Source organism: Heterodontus francisci, chromosome 1, assembly GCF_036365525.1.
Source record: "Heterodontus francisci isolate sHetFra1 chromosome 1, sHetFra1.hap1, whole genome shotgun sequence".
Taxonomy (NCBI): Eukaryota; Metazoa; Chordata; class Chondrichthyes; order Heterodontiformes; family Heterodontidae; genus Heterodontus; species Heterodontus francisci.
In genome coordinates, this window is record NC_090371.1 from 14,420,704 (window position 1) to 14,444,711 (window position 24,008).

At 45.5% G+C, this 24,008-nt stretch overlaps 1 protein-coding gene across 3 annotated transcripts in view; it reads right to left on the reverse strand.

Annotated features, from left to right (window-relative positions):
• LOC137367890 (exocyst complex component 6B) overlaps positions 1–24,008 on the reverse strand; it is a 755,392-nt gene that overhangs the window by 405,787 nt on the left and 325,597 nt on the right. For all 3 annotated transcript variants that reach the window (XM_068028681.1, XM_068028683.1, XM_068028682.1), the window contains exon 8: positions 11,721–11,789. In XM_068028681.1, the coding sequence (XP_067884782.1) occupies positions 11,721–11,789 (69 nt within the window). The remainder of the gene's footprint in view (positions 1–11,720; positions 11,790–24,008) is intronic.

A 24,008-nucleotide genomic window follows, 5' to 3' on the forward strand; every position in this document is an offset into this window, starting at 1 on the left:
GGGCTGTTTAAAAAGCACTGGGGAGAAGGTAGTGGAGGCTCCAGGCCCAATCCTACAATCCTCCTTCAACATGTAAATAGTGCTGGGGAACTGGAGAGCAGCCAATCAAACACCCCTTTTCAAGAAGAGAAAGATGAATACACTAAATCAACCAGTTAGTCTGATGTCAATCATGAGCAAACTGCTAGAATCCATAATCCAAGATAAAATTAAGATTGAGAAATGCACAGTAACCAACAACACCTATCATGTTAAAGGTAAATCATGTTTGACAAATTCACATACAGTGAATATACAGTTTTTGACCAAGTGACCAATTGGACATATGGGTGGCACAGTGGCGCAGTGGTTAGCACCGCAACCTCACAGCTCCAGCGACCCGGGTTCAGTTCTGGGTACTGCATGTGCGGAGTTTGCAAGTTCTCCCTGTGACCACGTGGGTTTCCGCCGGGTGCTCAGGTTTCCTCCCACAGTCAAAGACTTGCAGGTTGATAGGTAAATTGGCCATTGTAAATTGCCTCTAGTATTGGTAGGTGGTAGGAGAATTGATGGAAGGTGGGAATGTGGTAGAGAATATGGGATTAACATCGAATTAGTATAAATGGGCGGTTGATGGTCAGCACAGACTCAGAGGGCTGAAGGGCCTGTTTCAGTGCTGTATGACTCTATATTCTATATATAAAGGGAATATATTAGATATGGTATATAGATTTTCAGAAGGCATTCAATAAGGTGTCTCACAAGGAATGTATGGTATAAGAGGAAATGTAGCAGAAAGATAGAGAGCTAATCAATGGACAGAAAACAAATGGGAAGTGTACATGGGTGTTGCTCGGATTGGAGGAAAGAAATGGTGGACCCCAGGGGTCAGTGCTAGGTTCACTTTTTTTCTCAGTGTGCCTTGATGGTTTGGATATGGGAATGGGCACACAATCTGAAAATCTTGCATAATGCAAAACTAGAGCAAAACAAGAAGGCATACAGCATGCTTGCCTTCATCGGTCGGGGCATAGAGTATAAAAATTGGCAAGTCATGCTGCAGCTGTACAGAACCTTAGTTAGGCCACACTTAGAATACTGCGTGCAATTCCGGTCGCAACACTACCAGAAGGACATGGAGGCTTTGGAGAGGGTACGGAAGAGGTTTACCAGGATGTTGCCTGGTCTGGAGGGCATTAGCTATGAAGAGAGGTTGGATAAACACAGATTGTTTTCACTGGAACGACGGAGGTGGAGGGACGACATGATAGAGGTTTACAAAGTTATGAGAGGAATGGACAGAGTGGATAGTCAGAAGCTTTTTCCCAGGGTGGAAGAGTCAGTTACTAGGGGACATAGGTTTAAGGTGCGAGGGGCAAAGTTTACAGGAGATGTGTGAGGCAAGTTCTTTACACAGAGAGTAGTGAGTGCCTGGAACCTGCTGCTGGGGGAGGTGCAGGTACGATAGCGACGTTTAAGAGGCATCTTGACAAATACATGAATAGGATGGGAATAGAGGGATACGGTCCCCGGAAGTGCAGAAGGTTTTAGTTTAGACTGGCAGGCTTGGAGGGCCGAATGGTCTGTTCCTGTGCTGTACTGTTCTTTGTTCTTTGTTTTGTTAGAGCGTTTAGCAAACAGTGAGGAGAACTGGAAAAGACTTCAGGAAGACACGAATTGGTGGCTGCTGCAATTTAATGTAGATGCGTGTGAGGTCATACATGCCAGGAGAAAAACAGGAAATGGGAGTTAAATGGCATGATCCTGAAGTATGTGAATGAACAATGAGACTGAGGGATTCAGGAATATAATTTGTGAAGTTGCCAGTGCAGGTAGATAAAGCCATAAAAGGGGCCAACAGTATTTGGAGTTATTATATAGGGGCATTGAGTACAAGATTAAATAAATAATGGTTCATTTATACAAAACATTGTTTGGTCACAGTTAGAGTATTGCATGCAGTTCTGGGTCCCCCATGATAGAAAGAACATTGAATTAATAGAAATCATACAGTGTAGATGCAACATGATGATGCCAGTGATGGGAAAATACAGTTATGAGTAGAAACTTGGACGAATGGGGCAGGGATGGTTAAGAGGCGATTTAATCGAGGTTTCTAAGATTATGAAGGCTGACTAGAGAAAGGCTATTTCCTCATGCTGGGGAATCAGTGATGAGGGGGTTATCAGATTAATATGGTCATATTTATTTTATTTTGAGATACAGCACTGAAACAGGCCCTTCGGCCCACCAAGTCTGTGCCGACCAACAACCACCCATTTATATTAGTAATTCCATATTCCCTACCACCTACCTACAATAGGGGCAGTTTATAATGGCCAATTTACCTATCAACCTGCAAGTCTTTTGGCGGTGGGAGGAAACCGGAGCACCCAGCGGAAACCCACGCGGTCACAGGGAAAACTTGCAAACTCTGCACAGGCAATACCCAGAATTGGACCCGGGTCCCTGGAGCTGTGAGGCTGCGTTGCTAACCACTGCGCCGCCCATTAAGAGTGAGAAGAGAGATTAAGAAACACTTCTTTACACAAAGGGTTTAGTTTTAGTTTTAGAGATACAGCACTGAAACAGGCCCTTCGGCCCACCGAGTCTGTGCCGACCGTTAGCCACCCATTTATACTAATCCTACACTAATCCCATATTCCTACCACATCCCAACCTGTCTCTATATTTCCCTACCACCTACCTATACTAGGGGCAATTTATAATGGCCAATTTACCTACCAACCTGCAAGTCTTTTGGCTTGTGGGAGGAAACCCACGCAGACACAGGGAGAACTTGCAAACTCCACACAGGCAGTACCCAGAATTGAACCCGGGTCGCTGGAGCTGTGAGGCTGCGGTGCTAACCACTGCGCCACTGTGCAGTTGTTTGAGCATAGAATGCTTTGCCACAAGGAGTGGATCAGGAAGAGATCATTGCACCTTGTAAGAGAAATGTGGATAAATATTAGAAGCGGAGGAAGATCAGAAGAGCACATGGCAATGGGATTAATTCAGGCTGACTCCACCAATAAGCTTCCATAGTTCTGAGCGCTATAGTGAAAGATCGTGAAGTTGATCCCCAGTTCTAGACAACAAAATTGTAACTAGAGGCTAAACTAACAAGAGCTTCAATCATGAAAGGGGATGCATGTATAAAATTAAAACCCGACCCGGGCCCGACCTGACAATGGCCAAACCGAACCCAACCCGGGCCCAGAGTCCTTTAATTTTTTTTAAATTCCTGACCCGACCCGAAAATAACAAACATATTTTTGAAACAGAAAAAGATCATAGACTAAAACAAAAAAAATACAAAACAAAACAGTACAGTCCAGACCGACCGGACCCGAGCCTGAATGCTGGACGCCGTATCCAGACCCGACCCCGACACGTAGTCGGGTTTGGTCGAGTTCGGGTCGGTTAGCCAGGCTTTACATAGAAACACAGAAAATAGGAGCAGGAGTAGGCCATTCGGCCCTTCGGGCCTGCTCCGTCATTCATTATGATCATGGCTCAGTAACCTGTTCCCGCTTCCCCCCCATATCGTTTGATCCCTTTCACCCCAAGAGCTATATCTAACTCCTTTTTGAAAACATACAATGCTTTGGCCTCAACTGCTTCTGTGGTAGCGAATTCCACAGGCTCACCACTCTCTGGGTGAAGAAATTTCTCCTCATCTCAGTCTGAAAGGTTTACCCCATATCCTTAGAATATGACCCCTGGTTCTAGACTCCCCCACCATCAGGAACATCCTTCCTGCATCTACACTGTCAAGTCCTGTTATACTCAGTGGAATCCAGGACTGCCATTCAAGCTAATCCAAAATAACAAACAAATAACAACTGCAAGACAACAGGGCACCAATATAAGTGGGTAAAAATGCACTGCCTCTGGTAAGGTAGTTCTGACTCTCTGTTATGATTTCAAAAGGGAGCTGGAGCAAATCCTGACTGGGACAGAAATTGCATCGTAGGCAAGTGTCTTTATAGATACTATCTGGTCTATGTGATCTCCTGGACTGGTTTCTATCGCTTCAGGAAGTCTGAGCTCTAAGGGAAGTGAAGGCCAAAACTGTGATGTCGGTTTCAATGGAGTCACAAGCTCTGTAGGCCAAGTAGGCTAATTACCCTGACTTATTTGTTCAATTGGAAAAGGAGTAAGGCGAGTTGCTTTGCGTTTCTGGGGAGAAAGGGATCGAGGATGCAAATAGCCAAAAAAATGAAGCAATTTTTGACCCAAATGGCTCCGCATTATCGCTGAACATTCAAAGAGGTGAGCTGGTTGCTTATAAATTAGATGCTATACACTAAAACTCCAGTCTGTTGCGAAGCATTAAAGGTTTATTGGAAAAACAATGAGCAACATTGACAGAACTAAATGGGCGAATTGAGGCAAAACTCTTTGGCCTGCAGCAAATCCTGGAATTATCACATCATGAACCTTATCCCCTCTCAATAATCTACTTGTCAATTTAGGCTCCTTATATACCCAGCAAACTTTGAACTTTCAGTTGATAATGTGTAAGAAACTGACAGCGTGGGAATGAAAGAATCACAGCTATCTGATTGGATATCATGTTTCAAAGTCCAAACTATCCTGTTAAGTGGCTGCATTTTCATTCTGCTTGCAGCTGATTAACTAGATTATTTGGAACCAGGCCAATGGATGAGATATAATACTCATCTCAAAAGGGAAAATGGAAAATCAACTCGCTGCACTTTCAAGATTATTTGCATAACTTATACACAACTTGCAGAGCCACATCTATAAAGAATTCAGGAGAAACTTTTTTTTAATGAGACACTGCTGAAAACGTAGAAATCATTACCATATAGTTGAGTTGAAGGTGAAACGCGTTGATGCATTTTAGGAGAAGCTAAATAAACACAAGGGACAAAGGAATATACAAGATTACATCGGATATACAGCACAGGAACAGGCCATTCAGCTCAACCAGTCCACGCTGACCGTTTATGCTCCACTCAAGCCTCCTTCCACCTTTCCTCAACTAAATCCATCATCGTAACCCTCTGTTCCCTTCTCCCTCATGTTTGCCCAGCTTCTCCTTAAATGCATCTATATTATTCGCTTCAATCACTCCCTGTGGTAACGAGATCCACATTCTCACCACTCTTTGGGTAAAGAAGTTTCTTTTGAATTCCCTATGGATTTCTTGGTGACCATCTTATATTGATGGCCTCTAGTTATGTTTTTCCCCACAAGAGGAAACATTCGTTCTGTATCCACTCTATCAAAACTTGTCATAATTTTAAGGACCTCTATTAGGTCACCCATCAGCCTTCTTTAATCAAGAGACAAGTGACCCAGCCTGTCAATCCTTTCTTGACATGTATACCCTTGTAATTCTGGCATCATCCTTGTAAATATTCTCTGCACCGTCTCTCATGCCTCTATATCCTTTCTATAGTATGGTGAAATAATAGGGTGGTCAAAAAGGCATATGGGACACTTGCCTTTATCAATCGAGGCATAGATTACAAAAGCAGGGAGGTCATGTTGGAGTTGTATAGAACTTTGGTAAGGCCACAGCTGCAGTACTGTGTGCAATTCTGCTCGCCACATTACAGGAAGGATGTGATTGCACTGGAGGGGGTGCAGAGGAGATTCACCAGGATGTTGCCTGGGATGGAACATTTAAGCAATGAAGAGAGGTTGGATAGGCTTGGGTTGTTTTCGCTGGAGCAGAGAAGACTGAGGGGTGACCTGATTGAGGTGTACAAGATTATGAGGGGCATGGACAGGGTGGATAGGGAGCAGCTAGGGCGGCACAGTGGCGCAGTGGTTAGCACCACAGCCTCACAGCTCCAGCGACCCGGGTTCAATTCTGGGTACTGCCTGTGTGGAGTTTGCAAGTTCTCCCTGTGTCTGCGTGGGTTTCCTCCGGGTGCTCCAGTTTCCTCCCACATGCCAAAGACTTGCAGGTTGATAGGTTAATTGGCCATTATAAATTGCCCCTAGTATAGGGAGGTGGTAGGGAAATATAGGGATAGGTGGGGATGTGGTAGGAATATAGAATTAGTGTAGGATTAGTATAAATGGGTGGTTGATGGTCGGCACAGGCTCGGTGGGCCGAAGGGCCTGTTTCAGTGCTGTATCTCTAAACTAAACTAAACTAAAGCTGTTCCCCTTAGTTGAACTGTCAGTTACGAGGGGTCACAAGTTTAAGGTGAGGGGTGGGAGGTTTAAGGGGGATTTGAGGAAGAACTTATTTACCCAGAGGGTGATGACTGTCTGGAATGCCCTGCCTGGGAGGATGGTAGAGGCAGGTTGCCTCACATCCTTTAAAAAGTACCTGGATGAGCACTTGGCACATCATAACATTCAAGGCTATGGGCCAAGTGCTGGCAAATGGGATTAGGTAGACAGGTCAGGTGTCTTAATGCATCGGTGCAGACACGATGGGCCGAAGGGCCTCTTCTGCACTGTGTTATTCTGTGACCAGAACATCATGTTGTAATCGAAGTGTGGTTTAACCAAGATTCGATACAGATTTAGCATAACCTCCCTACTTTTCAATTCTGTTCCTCTTGAAATAAAGCCTAGTGCTTGGTTTGCCTTTTTTTATGGCTTTGCTAACTTGTGGCGCAACTTTTAGCGATTGGTGTACTTGTACTTCAAGATCCCTTTGTTCCTCAACCCTACGTAGACGTGCACCTTCCAAGTAATAACTGACCTCTATTATTCCTATCAAAATGTACAAGCTCATATTTATCCGTGTTGAACTTCATTTGCCAATTATTTATCTATTCTGCAAGCTTATTGGTGCTCTGTAATGTGTGGCAGTCCTCCTCGCGCCCCCTACCCCCACAATTTGGTGTCATCCGCAAATTTAGAAATTGTGTTTTTAATTCCAAAGTCCAAATCATTGTCAATTGTGAATGGCAGTGTTACCTTCTGTCACTCTGAATAATTACACTTGACTCCCACTCTCTTCCTTCTGGCCTGAAGCCAGCTAGCAGGTTATGTTGATGAGTTGAGACGAAGCTTCCCTGCCACGTTCTTCTTCTTTAGGATGCTCTGAAAAACCTTCCACTTCGAAAAAGCTTGGACACTGTCCTAACCTTTACATGGTTTGGTGTCAAATTTTGTTTGAGAACACACCTCAGGACATTTTGCTAAATCAATGCAGGTTGTTGTTGTAAAGTGAAGCGTAAACACTGGGATAGACCAGTTGAGCTGTTTCTGTGCTGTAAGTTCTATGTAATGGCCATAAAGCAGCACATTTTGTGAAAGCATGCCATCCCAGGCTCAATCCCCAGCCTGTGATGAATTAGCTGATCGCAGCAGGGGCTGCGGGCATTGTGCCGCAGTTGGCCTCAGAACCCCAGGGGCAAGGCAAAGGGTTGCCAGTGCCTGCAGAGTGGTAAAACCAAGCCAGATTTGCCATATTATAAAGAGGCAGGGGTTGGTAGTTAGGGAGGGAGCAGAAGAAAAGTTTGAAGAGAAAGAATACGTTTCCGAAATACAAACGAGAGAGGATGATATCTGAGGCATTCTGCAAAAGCGCCAGCTCCCACCCCAGAGATGACAAGAGGGAGGCCCAAATACTGAAAATTACTGCAAAAAAGAATTATCAAACTCGGATGGAACGTAAATAGCTTGCACATGATGAGAATGGAAAGGATAAATGCTGTGGTTATGCATGAGGCACTGACAGTTAAGGGAAACAGTTTCTAACATCAATCATGAAATGCTCAAGTGACAGATTAGGACTTCTCTCTTTTTGTCTAATCCAATGGAATTTGGGTTCAAAGAACTGGCAGGGCAGTTCAATGGGATTGCGCGATTATTTGCTTACGGCTAATAGTTCTGCCCTGAAGCACAATACAGACACCATACACACGAGCATTTAACTAACAAAATCATCATATGATCATCAGTGAGCACAGAGCAGGAAAAGGCCAACCATCCCATTTAGCCCTTACAACATCTCCAATTCCCTTTGATCACAGACTCATCCCAACCTATTTCATCTCCTGAAGGAGGGCAATAACTGCAGGGAAAAGTTCCCTCCTGGCTTTCAGTCTCAGATTGAAAATGCAGCTAAGTCGCTCAGCGCAGCATTCAGCTTTACAGACCCAAAGCAGAGTAAAGCTGATTCAGTCAGTGATGCAACTGTCCCAGCACCCCTGGATTAGGTAGGGTAAAAGAAATACACCAGGAAGGGTTCCAATTTATTTATTTTTATTCATTCATGAGATGTGGGCGTCGCTGGCCAGGCCACCATTTTTTGCCCATCCCTAATTGCCCTTGAGAAGGTGGTGGTGAGCTGCCTTCTTGAACCGCTGCAGTCCATTTGGGGTAGGTATACCCACAGTGCTGTTAGGAAGGGAGTTCCAGGATTTTGACCCAGCGACAGTGAAGGAACGGCAATATAGTTCCAAGTCAGGATGGTGTGTGACTTGGAGGGGAACTTGCAGGTGGTGGTGTTCCCATGTATTTGCTGCCCTTGACCTTCTAGTTGGTAGAGAGGTCGCGGGTTTGGAAGGTGTTGTCTAAGGAGCCTTGGTGCATTGCTGCAGTGCATCTTGTAGATGGTACACACTGCTGCCACTGTGCGTCGGTGGTGGAGGGAGTGAATGTTTGTAGATGGGGTGCCAATCAAGCGGGCTTTGTCCTGGATGGTGTCGAGCTTCTTGACTTGTTGGAGCTGCACCCATCCAGGCAAGTGGAGAGTATTCCATCATACTCCTGACTTGTGCCTTGTAGATGGTGGACAGGTTTTGGAGAGTCAGGAGGTGAGTTCCTCTCCGCAGGATTCTTAGCCTCTGACCTGCTCTTGTAGCCACGGTATTTATATGGCTACTCCAGTTCAGTTTCTGGTCAATGGTAACCCCAGGATGTTGATAATGGGGGATTCAGCGATGCTAATGCCAGTGAATGTCAAGGGGAGATGGTTAGATTCTCTCTTGTTGGAGATGGTCATTGCCTGGCACTTAAGTGGCAAGTAACATTCGCGCCACACATCAGCCCAAGCCTGGATATTGTCCAGGTCTTGCTGCATTTCTACGCGGAATGCTTCAGTATCTGAATAGTTGCGAATGGTGAACATTGTGCAATCATCAGCGAACATCCCCACTTCTGACCTTATGATTGAAGGAAGGTCATTGATGAAGTAGCTGAAGATGGTTGAGCCTAGGACCAATATCTGCTTCCCCATCAAATGAGTCTTGACTGGGGTCACCACCCCACCAAGATTACCCTGGAGTCTCCAAGAATTGAAGATTAATCTGCTGGACACTGCTACCAGCATGTTGATGTTGATAGTGCCTTGACATGCCTTGAGGTTGAGGGAAAGTGAGTAGCTGAGGCGTAGATGAGATACGATTACATTGCCATTCAGTTACTAGAGCTACCAAACTGAACCCCAGCAAGAGTCAGCACCTTCATGAGAGCAGGGAAACCAGGGCAGGAAAAAAAGCTGAGTAAAAATTCTTGATTAAAAAGTAGACATGTAAATCTGCTGTGCTTAAGACTTAATGTGAGATTATTTCATTCATCTAATTGTTATCCTGTTTTTGTGAGAATTGTTAAGATACTGGCTGTCTGTGCACACTACTTTCAGCTATTTACCCAGACTGGCGGACTCAGGAAATGATTTCTAACTGAGGAAACTCTTCAGATTTCTATGGGCGGGGTGGGGGGTACAAATGAGCACTCTTTTTACAGCCTTACCAGGAACAATAGATTCATGAAAAGATTTGAAGCCTGCTCGCCGCTGCCCTGCCACTGACCCCGTGGGCTAACGTTTTGCCACTCTTGACCTTCCTGAGAGAGTTCAGGGCTTCCTGTGGCAGTGGCACCAGTTCCCAGATAGCTCAGTCTCTCCCAACTTCCAGCTGCTGACGGTGGGAATTACAGATACCTACACCCTCTGTCACCAAGACCCTGACCATGGACTGACCTCGAGACACAAACCACAGTACAAGGTTGAACTTTTACACTGCAGATAAGTAAGAGGGAAGCAGTCGAAACTAGAGCAGCAGGCCCAAAATTGCAGTATCTTTCCTTCCCATCTCAGCCTTGTTCTGAGCGTTCGATACAAGCTGCACTACGAGATATACATGACCTGAAGTAAAATTTCTGTCTTAAAAATGCTAGAACAGACTGTCGGAATTGGAAATCCTTGAAAAGAAAGCGACAGATCTCGCACTTGTCACTTTGAGACACTATTGCCTTACATAGAACGTCACTACTCCCACGTTGTGTTTCAAGGTGGACAAGGGGTTGAACAACAGTGGCAATGGCAAGCAGCAGTGGCCCGATACTATTCCCAGATGTGGTGATATTCTCCTGGAGCCAAGGGCTAAAAATACTTTGCAAGGTAGTAGCCGCACTTCCATAAAGCTGCAGGCTGTGTAGTAACACACTATTATCTTCTAATATATACTGTAGTAAACAGTTGGAGATTCACAGGTTAGATTGACGAAGCACAGATTAACGCGCTGGTTCAAATAAAGAGTCCCAACTCGAAACAGTAATCTGTCTTTTCCCTTTCCTGATGCCGAAGAACATTTCGAGCACTTGCCGTCTTTATTTCCAATTTCCATCACTCTCATCTCTTTTGATTTCTTTTAAACTATTGCAAAGCAATAACACCTGAATCATTTCTGTATAACTTTCCAATTAGAGTCATAGAGTTATACAGCACAGAAACAGGCCCTTTGGCCCATCGTGTCCTTGCTGGCCATCAAGCACCTAACTATTCTAATCCCATTTTCCAACACTTGGCCTGTAGCCTTGTATGCTATGGCGTTTCAAGTGCTCATCTAAATAGTTTATAAATGTTGTGAGGGTTCCTGCCTCTAGCCTTGCATGCTATGGCGTTTCAAGTGCTCATCTAAATAGTTTATAAATGTTGTGAGGGTTCCTGCCTCTACCACCTCTTCAGGTAGTGCGTTCCAGATTAGAACCACCCACTGGGTGAAATTTCTTTTCCTCAAATACCCTCTAAACCTCCTGCCCCTTACCTTAAATCTATGCCCCCTGGTTATTGACACCACGGCTAAGGGAAAAAGTTTCTTCCTATATATCCTATCAATGCCCCTCATAATTGTGTATACCTCAATCAGGTCCCCCCTCAGCCCTTTCTGCTCTAAGGAAAACAACCCTAGCCTTTTCAGTCTCTCTTCATAGCTGAAATGCTCCAGCCCAGGCAACATCCTGGTGAATCTCCTCTGCACCCTCTCCAGTGCAATCACATCCTTCCTATTGTGTTAAATTGTTAAACCTGAGTTGGAATGTTCTCTGGTAAAACAGCTACAAAGGACCCAACTCCCTCAACATGTCTTTGGGGCCATTCTTTCTCTCGTGTGACTCATCTTTTGCTCTTGTGAAGTCAAATGAGTTCTGGGATGCCTGTTATAGGAAGGCAGTTCCTTGTGCAGAGTATCTGAAGCGCGCAATGCAACGCAAGTCTCAGCACAGTTGGTAAACACCTGCCTTATCTTCTGCTGGTGTAAAAATACTCACCACTAAACAGCTATTAGATTGTGTCACAATCACATGAAATCCCATGACAGCTGGAAGCCATAATTCCCAAAAGTCTGACCAAACAGAGGCTCATTACTTCACCTTGCTGACAGGAAAGCAAAGATTGGTTCAAAGATGTTCATTTCTCCCGGATCTCCAGTCAGCCTTCACCAACTTCACCCCTCCCCCGCGCATCTCCCCACCCCACTTGGAATACCATGATTTGGTGCCAGTTAACTTACCAGTGCAGTATATATGTGCAGACATCTGTACACGGGGGAAAAGTCGACCAGATCTTGGGCACTTAGTACCTGTCAGTCACATGAAAGAACAAGCACACAAAAAAGAGAGAAGGTGAAACTTAGTGTTTGGCCCACATCCATATCAATCAATAACACTGTCAATCAAGGCAACACTTCTATAAAAACATCAAAAGTTTCCAAGCAGATATCTATTATAAAATACAGGTTTGCTGCAGCTGTTGGAAATTATCAGGACAATACCAGACCTGTATGTTTTGGGTTTGGCCTGTTTCCTCAACACATGTAACCAGGCCTCCCTTACTAGGATTAGAGCTTTTATTAAGTTGTGTGCCGGGCCTTAAAGAATTCCCGAGGGATAAGGGTCCCACATCGGGTAAAGTGCTGTTAAATGTTACTACTTACTACTAAATCACTCACAGATTTTTAGCATTTAAACTTTTTGAGAGTTATTGGCACATCAAGACAACAGATTTCAGCATTCCATTCCAGGCAGCCGGTAACAACATCAAACACTCCCAGAGCAGGTACAGCACGGGGTTAGATACAGAGTAAAGCTCCCTCTACATTGTCCCATCAAACACTCCCAGAGCAGGTACAGCACGGGGTTAGATACAGAGTAAAGCTCCCTCTACGCTGTCCCATCAAACACTCCCAGGGCAGGTACAGCATGGGGTTAGATACTTACGCCGACGACGTGCTCCTCGCAGTCACAGATCCCATTGACTTGCGGAGGATGCGCGACTGCCAGCAGACCTTTTCTGCCGCGTCCTCCGCGAGGATCAACTGGGAGAAATGTTCCGGACTCCTGGTGGGTCAGTGGCGGGTGGACTCCCTGCCGGAGGAGATGACACTTTTTGCGTGGAGCACCACGCACCTCCTCTATCTAGGAGTCCACCTTAGCCCCGCTGAGGAAGCCTGGCCAGCAAACTGGCAGGAGTTGGAGGCGAAAGTCACCGCTCGGCTGGGGCGCTGGACAGGACTGCTCCGAGTGCTTTCCTACAGGGGCCGAGCGCTGGTCATAAACCAACTGGTGGCCTCGATGCTGTGGTACCGGTTGGTCAGTTTGGCCCCGCCCCCTGCATTTGCCACCAAGATCCAGAAGAAACTCAAAGAACAAAGAAAATTACAGCACAGGAACAGGCCCTTCGGCCCTCCAAGCCTGCGCCGATCCAGATCCTCTATCTAAACATGTCGCCTATTTTCTAAGGGTCTGTATCTCTTTTCTTCCTGCCCATTCATGTATCTGTCCAGATACATCTTAAAAGACGCCACCGTGCCCGCATCTACCACCTCCGCTGGCAACGCGTTCCAGGCACCCACCACCCTCTGCGTAAAGAACTTTCCACGCATATCCCCCCTAAACTTTTCCCCTTTCACTTTGAACTCGTGTCCTTTAGTAATTGAATCCCCCACTCTGGGAAAAAGCCTCTTGCTATCCACCCTGTCTATACCTCTCATGATTTTGTACACCTCAATCAGGTCCCCCCTCAACCTCCGTCTTTCTAATGAAAATAATCCTAATCTACTCAACCTCTCTTCATAGCTAGCGCCCTCCATACCAGGCAACATCCTGGTGAACCTCCTCTGCACCCTCTCCAAAGCATCCACATCCTTTTGGTAATGTGGCGACCAGAACTGCACGCAGTATTCCAAATGTGGCCGAACCAAAGTCCTATACAACTGTAACATGACCTGCCAACTCTTGTACTCAATACCCCGTCCGATGAAGGAAAGCATGCCGTATGCCTTCTTGACCACTCTATTTACCTGCGTTGCCACCTTCAGGGAACAGTGGACCGGAACACCCAAATCTCTCTGGACATCAATTTTCCCCAGGACTTTTCCATTTACTGTATAGTTCACTCTTGAATTGGATCTTCCAAAATGCATCACCTCGCATTTTCCCTGATTGAACTCCATCTGCCATTTCTCTGCCCAACTCTCCAATATATCTATATTCTGCTGTATTCTCTGACAGTCCCCTTCACTATCTGCTACTCCACCAATCTTAGTGTCGTCTGCAAACTTGCTAATCAGTCCACCTATACTTTCCTCCAAATCATTAATGTATATCACAAACAACAGTGGTCCCAGCACGGATCCCTGTGGAACACCACTGGTCACACGTCTCCATTTTGAGAAACTCCCTTCTACTGCTACTCTCTGTCTCCTGTTGCCCAGCCAGTTCTTTATCCATCTAGCTAGTACACCTTGGACCCCATGCGCCTTCACTTTCTCCATCAGCCTGCCATGGGGAACCTTATCAAACGCCTTACTGAAGTCCATGTACATGACATCGACAGCCCTTCCCTCATCAATCAACTTTGTCACTTCCTCAAAGAATTCTATTAAGTTGGTAAGACATGACCTTCCCTGCACAAAACCATGTTGCCTCGTCGATTTCTTCTGGGGCGAGAGGAAACACTGGGTCTCTGCCGCGGTCCTGAGTCTCCCGATTGAGGAGGGCGGCCAGTCGCTGGTGTGCGTCCGCACCCAGGCTGCGACTCTCCGCCTTCGGACTCTGCAGAGATACCTGTACGTCGAGCGTCCTCACAGATGGTGTCCGCTGGCGACGTATTTTTTCCGCCAGTGTCACTGCCTTCAAGACGACATGCAGCTCCCGGTGGAGTCTGTTAGCCGCGCCTCTCTGAGGGAGTTGCCTGTCTTTTACCGGGATCTATTCCGAGTCTGGAACATGGTCGCCTCCAGTCAGGGCGCTCCCCCGCCGGCGGAGGAGAGCGCCTCGGCTGTCTGGGCGGCCGACTCCGGGGACAGTCCGGCGGGCGGAGGAGTGGCCGAAACCCCCGGGACGCCCCTCACTGCAGGTGGTGAGGGGGCTCGGGAGTGCGGAGCGATCCCGGCCGAGCTGACCCCCGCTCAGCCGGAACTGCTCATCGGACCCAGGCCCCGAAACCCTCCTCGGGAGCCGGTCCTGCACAACCCGAGCCGCCACTCGGAAATGCCCTCCGTGCCATTCCAATCGGGGCAGAGGGGTTTCCTGTACGGGCTGCTCCTGCACACTCTCCACTTCCTCACCCTCGTTAGCCGGCCAGACACGCCCTGGCGGTCCACGTTGCCATCTGGCGGCGAGGGGAAACCCCGATGGAGATCTCTCTACGCGGGAGTCTTCCCCCTTTACATCGGGGACCTGGGGTGGAGGGTGCTGCACAGAGCAGTCCCGTTCAATAGGCTTTTAAGTAGGTTCACGGACTCCCAGGCTGCCTGTACTTTCTACAGCCTGGACGAGTCCGTGTTCCACGTTTATACGGAGTGTGCGAGGTTGCAGCCCCTATTTGAGTATCTGAAGGGGCTGCTCCTCAAATTCTGGCTGCACTTCAGTCCCACGCTCCTGATCTTTGGGCACCCGGTGTGGAGGGGCTTGGGCCGGGAGGAGGATCTCCTCGTCGGTCTGCTCCTGGGCTTGGCCAAGGTGGCAATTCACAGGTCCAGGTTGCGGGCCGTCGGGGGGGTCAGTCCTCCCCGATTGCCTGCCCCTCTTACGCGGTTACGTTCGCGCCCGGGTGTCCCTGGAGAAGGAGCATGCGGTGTCCGCCGGTACGCTTGAAGCCTTCCGCAACCGGTGGGCACCGCAGGGACTGGAGTGCATTGTCGATGCCGAAAATGGCATTTTAATTTGAGTTTTTGTTTATTTCTGTTTTTAATAAAGTTATTTTAAAAATATAAGACATGAAAAAAAAAATGGGGTTAGATACAGAGTAAAGCTCCCTCTACAGATTTGATAAGATCGGGGGTTTTTATACCCCCTTCTAAGGTGGGAACAGACTTTGCAGCACAACAGCTTGTTGAAAGGACAAGTTTAAGTTTTCAGATTAACCATGGTCACAAACTCAAGCAGAAATTAACAGTCGAACACAGATACTACCCATATTAGAGACTGGACTGCAGAGCGCACAACTCTTTTTTTTTTGCAGCTTGTGGTCTTCACGTTTTCGGTCTCTCTCTCTCGTCTCTTGTTCAAAATTCTCTGCCATACTGTAGCAAAGATGAGACTCCTTTTATCCTGGCAGCTTTCAAGTTAACCCTCCCCTCTCCCAATCAGTGATTAGTCTTGTTTTTAAAGGGTGCCTTTCTTAACCAACCAAGGATCGTTTTGTGATGGTTGCTAACCTTTCAGATTTGCGCAAGTATTTTTCCTTTGTGTTGACTGCTTTATCTCAATGCTTTTACATTTCGAGGATGCCTTTCTCACTACGAGATAAATCTACACAGAAGCTGTTTTCACTGTCTGCTCTCAAGGTCTCACCCTTTTGCTGAAAGCAAGCATTTTAAAACTTGACAATCTCCCAGAATCCCTCTACCTTGACATCTTATCTACAGAGTCTTATTTCCTAAGTTTTTCCACTTTACCATATGACAAAGAAGGGTTCTAATAAAGCTAAATGTTAGTTTATGATACTAAGTTATTTGGTAGTTTATAATAGCTGGATTTTAACAATTAGTACTCTGATTAGTAACTTTTAGTAACCTAATAATCTTACATAACAGTCCCATCAAACACCCCCAGGCCAGATAGAACAGGTTATATACACAGTAAAGCTCCTTCTGCACCATCCTGTCGAATACACCCAGGGCAGGTACAGCACAGGGTTAGATACAGAGTAAAGGTCCCTCTACACTGTCCCATCAAACACTCTCAGGGGAGGTAGAGCACCGGTTCGATACTGAGTAAAACTCCCTCCATTGGATCTAAATGTTGAAAATTTCAAATATTTTTCGTTTCAGGCTCAGTTTTTGGCCTGCTGAGTATTTCCAGCATTTTCAGTTTATATTTCAGGTTTCCAGCACCTGCAGTACTCGTTCAAAGATATCTGTTGGGTAAAAAGGTATGAGGTGATATGAAACAAAGGCGGAAAAATGGAGTTAAGAAAACAAATTTAAGTTTTGTCACCTCTCCTGAAATCTCCTTCTTGGCCTCGGTTTATTTTTGCCAGATTAGGTCACCTTGATGCCAATTGTCTGGAAATTTCCCAGAATGTTACATTGATCTTGAGGCACTGCTGCTAGCAGTGGAAGTATGCAGCATCAGTAACTCGCATCTGTCCGTTCACTTCTCCCTCAAAACTGTCCTGGGTCCCACTCCCAGCTTTGTACCGGCCTTCCTGGTGCTCAAGGTTCCATGCTTAAAACTCATTGCTGATGTTAACAGTTGCAAGCGCAGTCACCAGGAAATGCAGGCCTGTTACTTCTAAGAATTTCAACCGATGCAATTTGCAACTGGCAAACACGTTTATTAATCTGAATGTAACTTTGCGACTAACGACCTTTTTTCATGCAATCTGATCAGACTATTGGCATCTGCCTAAAAGCCCTGTGCTCCTAATTAGTCGCCATATCTCGTAAATGAACCTATGAAGTACGTTGTGTGCCAGTCTAATTTTGAGTCAATTTTAAATGTCCGCTTAGACTCTGTGCTCTCTGTTCTGCTCACTATAAAATTATATAGCACAGAAACTGGTTGCGAGACAAACAAAGGTTATCCCAGCAGTTGCCCTGACTGAGACTACTACAAATGCTGCAGCATTTCTCCATCAGTTGACATCGATTCATTTGCTGTTCCTGGAATAAAGTAGGAACATAGGAACAGGAGAAGGCCCTCGAGCCTCATCTGTCATTCAATTAGATCATAGCTGATCTGTATCACAACTTCATCCTCCCGCCTCAGTTCTGTAACCCTTCATATATCCAAAAATCTATCAATCTCAGTTTTGAAATTTTCATTTGACGCCCCCACCCACCCCAGCTTCAGCATCTTTTTGGGGGAAAGAGAGTTCCAGATTCTCACCACTCCTCACACATTTTTAACTAGTTTATTTTACAGCATATAATTGGGAAGCAGCCAGTTAGAACAAAGTAGCGCTCCTTAATCTGTGCTAAATTGATGTACATGGGTAGCTTGCCACAGATTTTTGTCCACTCCAATCCTGGCACACATAAGCAGCTACAGGACATGATTCCAACACTTCTGCCCACATTGTGCCTCAAATTGAACAAAAAAAAATTGCGTGCTACAACATAATTACCTTACATTATCTTAAGGATGAAAGAGACCTGAGTAATAAGCTGGCCTGTGATACACCCCAGGGACCCAAACATGCTAAAGGGAAAGGTACTACCAATTGCCAATAGTGGAAATGGGTCACATTATCAATCCTCCAAGAATAAATCCAAGCAGGGTTGGCAATACTAATAAAGCACCTTGGGGCTTTTTTTTCTACTTTAAAGGCGCTGTATAATGCACAAGTAGAGATACAGAGCTAAGCACTGGCACGAAAGGCCAAGTGGCCTCTTCCTATGCAACATCATCCTCTAAGCTGTTGGATTTAAGGCCTTTGGGCTCCATCTCAATAAAACATTTATTTGAAATGATAGTTTCTTGAAATACAGTTTAAGAAAAAGAAAAACCTCCCATGAAGTTTGGAGCTAAAAATATTCTATTAAAATTTACAAATGGTCTGAACTGCTTTCAAGGCTGTAATCACAACTCAGGGTTCAGAGGATGTTTAAAAACCACAACCAAATCCAGAGATGAGATTACAAATTTAAACACTCTACCATTTATGCACTGCTTGTCATGCAATTACAAAGTTCACTCATGGAGGGCAAGAGAGGGATGAGGTTATTCCATCCTATCATGATAGATATCGCTATGTATAGTGCAAGTTACCAAGAAGTAATAACATCTGCTTTTGAAGACTGGCAACTTGCATAATACTGACTGGGACTGCCTTAGTGCTAAGGGATCAGATGGGGAAGAATTTGTTAAGTGTGCCCAGGATAGTTTTCTGAAGCAGTATGTGGATGACCCTACTAGAGAAGGGGCAACACTCGACCTCCTCTTAGGAAATGAGGATGGGCAGGGGGTTGATGTGTCAATGGGGGAGCACTTTGGGACCAGTGACCATAACTCTAATAGCTTCAAGACTGATATGGAAAAGGATAGGACTGGTCCTCACGTTGAAGTCCTAAATTGGGGGAAGGCTAATTTCGATGGCATCAGACAGGAACTCTCAAAAGTTGAATGAGAGAGGCTGTTTACAGGTAAAGGGACATCTGGCAAGTGGGAGGCTTTTAAAAGTAAGATAGGAAGAGTTCAGGGCTGGCATGTTCCTGTTAGATGGAAGGGCAAGGCTGGCAAGTTTAGGGAACCTTGGTTGATAAGGGATATTGAGGGTCTGGTCAGGACAAAGGAGGCATATGTCAGGTACAGGCAGCTGGGATTGAGCGAGTCCCTCGAGGAGTATAGTGGATGTAGGACTACACTTAAGAAGGAAATTAGGAGGGCAAAAAGGGGCCATGAGATTTCCCTGGCAGATAAGATAAAGGAGAATCCGAAAAGATTCTAAAAGTATATTAAGAGTAAAAGGGTAGCTAGGGAGAGAGTAGGTCCCCTTAAGGATCAGCGTGGCAATCTATGTGTGGAGCCACGGGAAATGGGCGAGGTCTTAAATGAATATTTCTCGTCCGTATGAACCGTGGAGAAGGTCATGGAAGCTAGTGAGTTCAAGGGAGTGAACACCGATATCCTGGAGCATATCAACATTACAAAAGAGGTGTTGAAAGTTTTGAAGTGCATTAAGGTGGATAAATCCCCAGGGCCTGACCAGGTGTATCCTAGGATGCTATGGGAAGCAAGGGAGGAGATTGCTGGGGCCCTGGCAGAGATTTTTGTATCATCGTTAGCCAAAGGTGAGGTACCGGAAGACCTGGAGGATAGCTAATGTTGTGCCCTTATTTAAGAAGGGCAGCAGGGATAAGCCAGGGAACTACAGGCCGGTGAGCCTTACACCAGTGGTGGGAAAGTTATTGGAAGGGATTCTGAGAGACAGGATTTATATGCATCTGGAAAGGCATGGTCTGATTAGGGATAGGCAGCATGGCTTTGTGCGTGGGAAATCATGTCTCATGAATTTGATTGAGTTTTTCGAGGAGGTGACCAAGAGGATTGATGAGGGCAGGGCGATGGACGTTGTCTGCATGGACTTTAGCAAGACCTTTGACAAGGTCCCACATGGTAGGCTGGTCCGGAAGGTTCGAACACATGGGATCCAGGGTGAGCTAGCAAATTGGATACAAAATTGGCTTGGTGATGGGAGGCAGAAAGTGGTAGTGGAGGGTTGTTTTTCAGATTGGAGGCCGGTGACCAGTGGTGTGCCGCAGGGATCGGTGCTGGGCCCTCTGTTGTTTGTCATATATATTAATGACTTGGATGTGAATGTAAGGGGCATGATTAGTAAGTTTGCAGATGACACCAAAATTGGTGGGATAGTGGACAGTGAAGAAGGTTGTCTAAGGTTACAACAGGATATAGATCAACTGGGAAAGTGGGCAAGGGATTGGCAAATGGAAGTTAACGCAGACAGTGTGAAGTGATACATTTTGGGAAGTTAAACCAGGGCAGGACATATACAGTGAATGGCAGGGCCCTGGGGAGAGTTGTTGAGCAGCGAGACCTTGGGGTGCAAGTACATAGTTCCCTGAAAGTGGCAACACAGGTAGACAGGGTGGTGAAGAAGGCGTGTGGCATGCTTGCCTTCATCGGCCGAGGCATTGAGTACAAGAGTTGGGACGTCATGTTACAGTTGTACATAACGTTGGTTAGACCGCATTTGGAGTACTGTGTGCAGTTCTGGTCGTAGCGCTATAGGAAAGATGTGATTAAGCTAGAGAGGGTGCAGAAAAGATTCACAAGGATGTTACCTGGTTTGGAGGGCTTGAGTTATAAAGAGAGATTGAATAGGCTGGGTCTGTTTTCCCTGGAGCGAAGGAGGCTGAGAGGGGACATGATAGAGGTATATAAAATTATGACAGGCATAGATAGGGTAGATAGCTGGAGTCTGTTTCCCATGGTAGGGGTGACTAAAATTAGAGGGCATAGATTTAAGGTGAGAGGGAGGAGGTTTAAAGGGAATCAAAGGGGTAAATTTTTCACACAAAGAATAGTGGGTATCTGGAATGAGCTGCCTGAGGAAGTGGTGGAGGCAGGAACAGTAGCGACATTTAAAAGGCATCTGGACAGGTACCTGAATGAGCAAGGCATAGAGAGATATGGAATTAATGCAGGCAGGTGGGATTAGTATAGATAGGCATTATGGTTGGCATGGACGCGGTGGGCCGAAGGGCCTGTTTCTATGCTGTACGACTCTACGACTCTGTAACAGTGATATATTCACTATAACATTTAGTGAATTGCAATCAAATGCCCAGTGACCATCACTTTCTGTACACCAGTTAGGTTGTTAATCAGGACTATTTTGCATGCATTTGTCAACTATGCAGCCATACTTTTTTTTTACTCTTTCATGTGGCGTCCCTGGCTAGGCCAGCATTTATTGCCCATCCCTAATTGCCTTTGAAAAGGTGTTGGTGAGCTGCCTTCCTGAACCGCTGCAGTCCTTGGGAGTTCCAGAATTTTCACCCAGTGACAGTGAAGGAATGGCAATATAGTTCCAAGTCAGAATGGTGTGGCTTGCAGGGAAACTTACAGGTGGTGGTGTTCCCATGCATCTGCTGCCCTTGTTCTAGGTGGAAGGTGCTGCCGAAGGAGTCTTAGTGAGTGACTGCATTGGTGAGTTACTTGCCACAGAATTGCTAGCCTCTGACTTCACTTGTAACCACAGATTTTTGTGGCTGGTCCAGTTCAGTTTCTGGTCAATGGTAAAGCCCAGATGTCGATAGTGGGGGATTCAGCGAGTGTAATGCCATTGAATGTCAAGGAAGGTAGAGTCATAGAGTTATACAGCACAGAAACAGGCCCTTAGGCCCATCGTGTCCATGCCGGCCAGCAAGCACCTATCTATTCTAATTCCATTTACCAGCACTTGGCCCGTTCCTGCCTCCACCACCTCTTTAGGCAGTGTGTTCCAGATCCTTCTGGGCACTCATCTGATGTCACCAATTGATGACTTGCACTCATTCTGTGGCTGTGTTGTAATGCATTTGACAGATTTTTCCTCTCAATCTTAAGTTTGAAATTTTTACAATGTAACTTGCTGGAGGTGCATGGTTATATTCTCTCTTATTGGAGATGGTCATTAACTGGCACTTGTGTGATGTGAATGTTACTTGCCACTTACCAGCCCAAGCCTGAATTTTGGCCAGGTCTTGCTGCACTTGGACACAGACTGCTTCAGTATCTGAGGAGTCGCGAATTGTACTTAACATTGTGCAATTATCAGCGAATATCCTCACTTCTGACCTTATGATGGAGGGAAGGTCATTGATGAGCAGCTGAAGATGGTTGGGCCTGGGGCAATGAATAAAATGGGCCACTGCTGAATGAAAAGAGTCGAAAGGTTTGCATTTATATACTGCCTTTCACAGCCTCAGGATGTCCCAAAGCACTTTATAGCTAATTAAATGTAGTCACTGTTGTAATGTAGGCACAGAGCCAATTTGCACACAGTAAGCTCCCACAAACAGCACCAACATATTGACCAGATAACCCATTTTATAATGTTGGCTGAAAGATAATGTTGGCCAGGTAACCAGGGAGAACTCCCCTGCTTTCTTCAAGTAGTGAGATGGGATCTTTTACAATTCCCCAAGAGATGCGACAAGGCCTCAGTTTTACATCTCATACCAAAGATGGCACCTCTGATAGGGCAGGACTCCCTCAGTTCAGGCTACAATGAAGTGTGCACCGAGATTATGTGGATAAGTCTTAAGCTCACAACCTTCTAACTGAGAAGCGAGAGTGCTACTGCTGAGCCATGCCTGATACTTAGCAAGTCAGAGATACCCATATGCCAAATTCCTAATCTTGACTTGGCTGTTAGGTGATGCACACAACCATCAACAAAAAACTAAGACAAAATTAAGCAGATAGATTGGAAAAGTGTTACCCAATATGGTACTGTGCCATCTTATCATTTGGGAAAGTAAAAACAAGTATCCTCATAACCCTGTCCAGCACAAGTCAATAGTCAGGATTAAAACTGGAGTTATAATAATCATGGCCAAATTCATCTTTGATTCTCCCGTGCACCTCCTAGTGGATATATGAATTTCTGTAAGTGTTAAGCAATTCACAGAACTCTATTAAGGTAACATGAGCCAATTACCCTGGAGTTGTACACCATTAAGTCCTTAAGAGTTCTTAGTGCAACTCCACATCGTCTCAAATAAGCTATCCTGCAGTCTCTGGATTCTATTACCATTAATGATGATTGGGTTTAATAAGAGGTAATGACATATATTTTCAGTGGCATGGGATCAATGAGAATCAGATAAATCCCACTCACAGGGTTAGTTCTCAATTACAGAGAACCTTAAATACAAAAAAGCTGTTTTAGGGAAATTAAAACTGACCTCGGGGTAGCTCATTTTTCGTTTTGTACTAGACTGAGTGAGGGATTTTGCTGCTGAAGAGTACAGCATCGGTGTTGACAGCAAGAGGTGCTACAGCTTCTACAGGGTGACTTCGATGCACACTTGTGGCACTGGTAGCAACAGTGCCTCCACCAGGTGGTGGCAGTGCCTACTGCAGTGAGTGCAAACAGCCATCCAGTTTGAACAAGGACACCCACAATTTTCACACTGATTTGTGTGGACATTGGAAAAGCTCTGGGGCCAGAGGACTAAATTGCAGCTTTTAAAACAACTGTGCAAGGAGCCATATAGTTGACTAGGGAAGGAGTAGTAGGATAGGAAATGGAGTTAGCGAAATAAAACATTTGCACAACTGAAAGATGAACCCAAAGATGTTTTATCAATACATTAAGAATAAGAGAATAACTAAGGAGAGAGTAGGGCCCACAAAAGACCAAAAACGTAACCTAGGTGTAGGAGTGGAAGATATTGGTATAGTTCTTCATGAATATTTTATGTCTGTCTCCACACAAGAGGGGGACGATGCAGATATTGTAGTTAAGGAGGAAGACTGACATATTGGATGTGATAAACATAGGAAAAGAGGAAGCATTAATGGGATTAGCAGCCTTGAAAATTGACAAATCACCAGGGCCAGATGAAATGTATCCTAGGCTGCTAAAAGAAGCAAGAGAGGAAATAGCAGAGGGTCTGATCATCATTTTCCAGACCTCATTGGATAAAGGTGTGGTGCTGGAGGATTGGAGAATTGCTAACGTTGCACCTCTGTTTAAAGAGAGAATGAAGGATAGACCGAATAATTACAGGCCAGTCAGTCAAACCTCAGTAGTGGGCAAATTATTGGAATCTATTCTGAGAGATAGGATAAACTGTCACTTAGAAAGCCACAGGTTAATCAAGATAGTCAGCATGGATTTG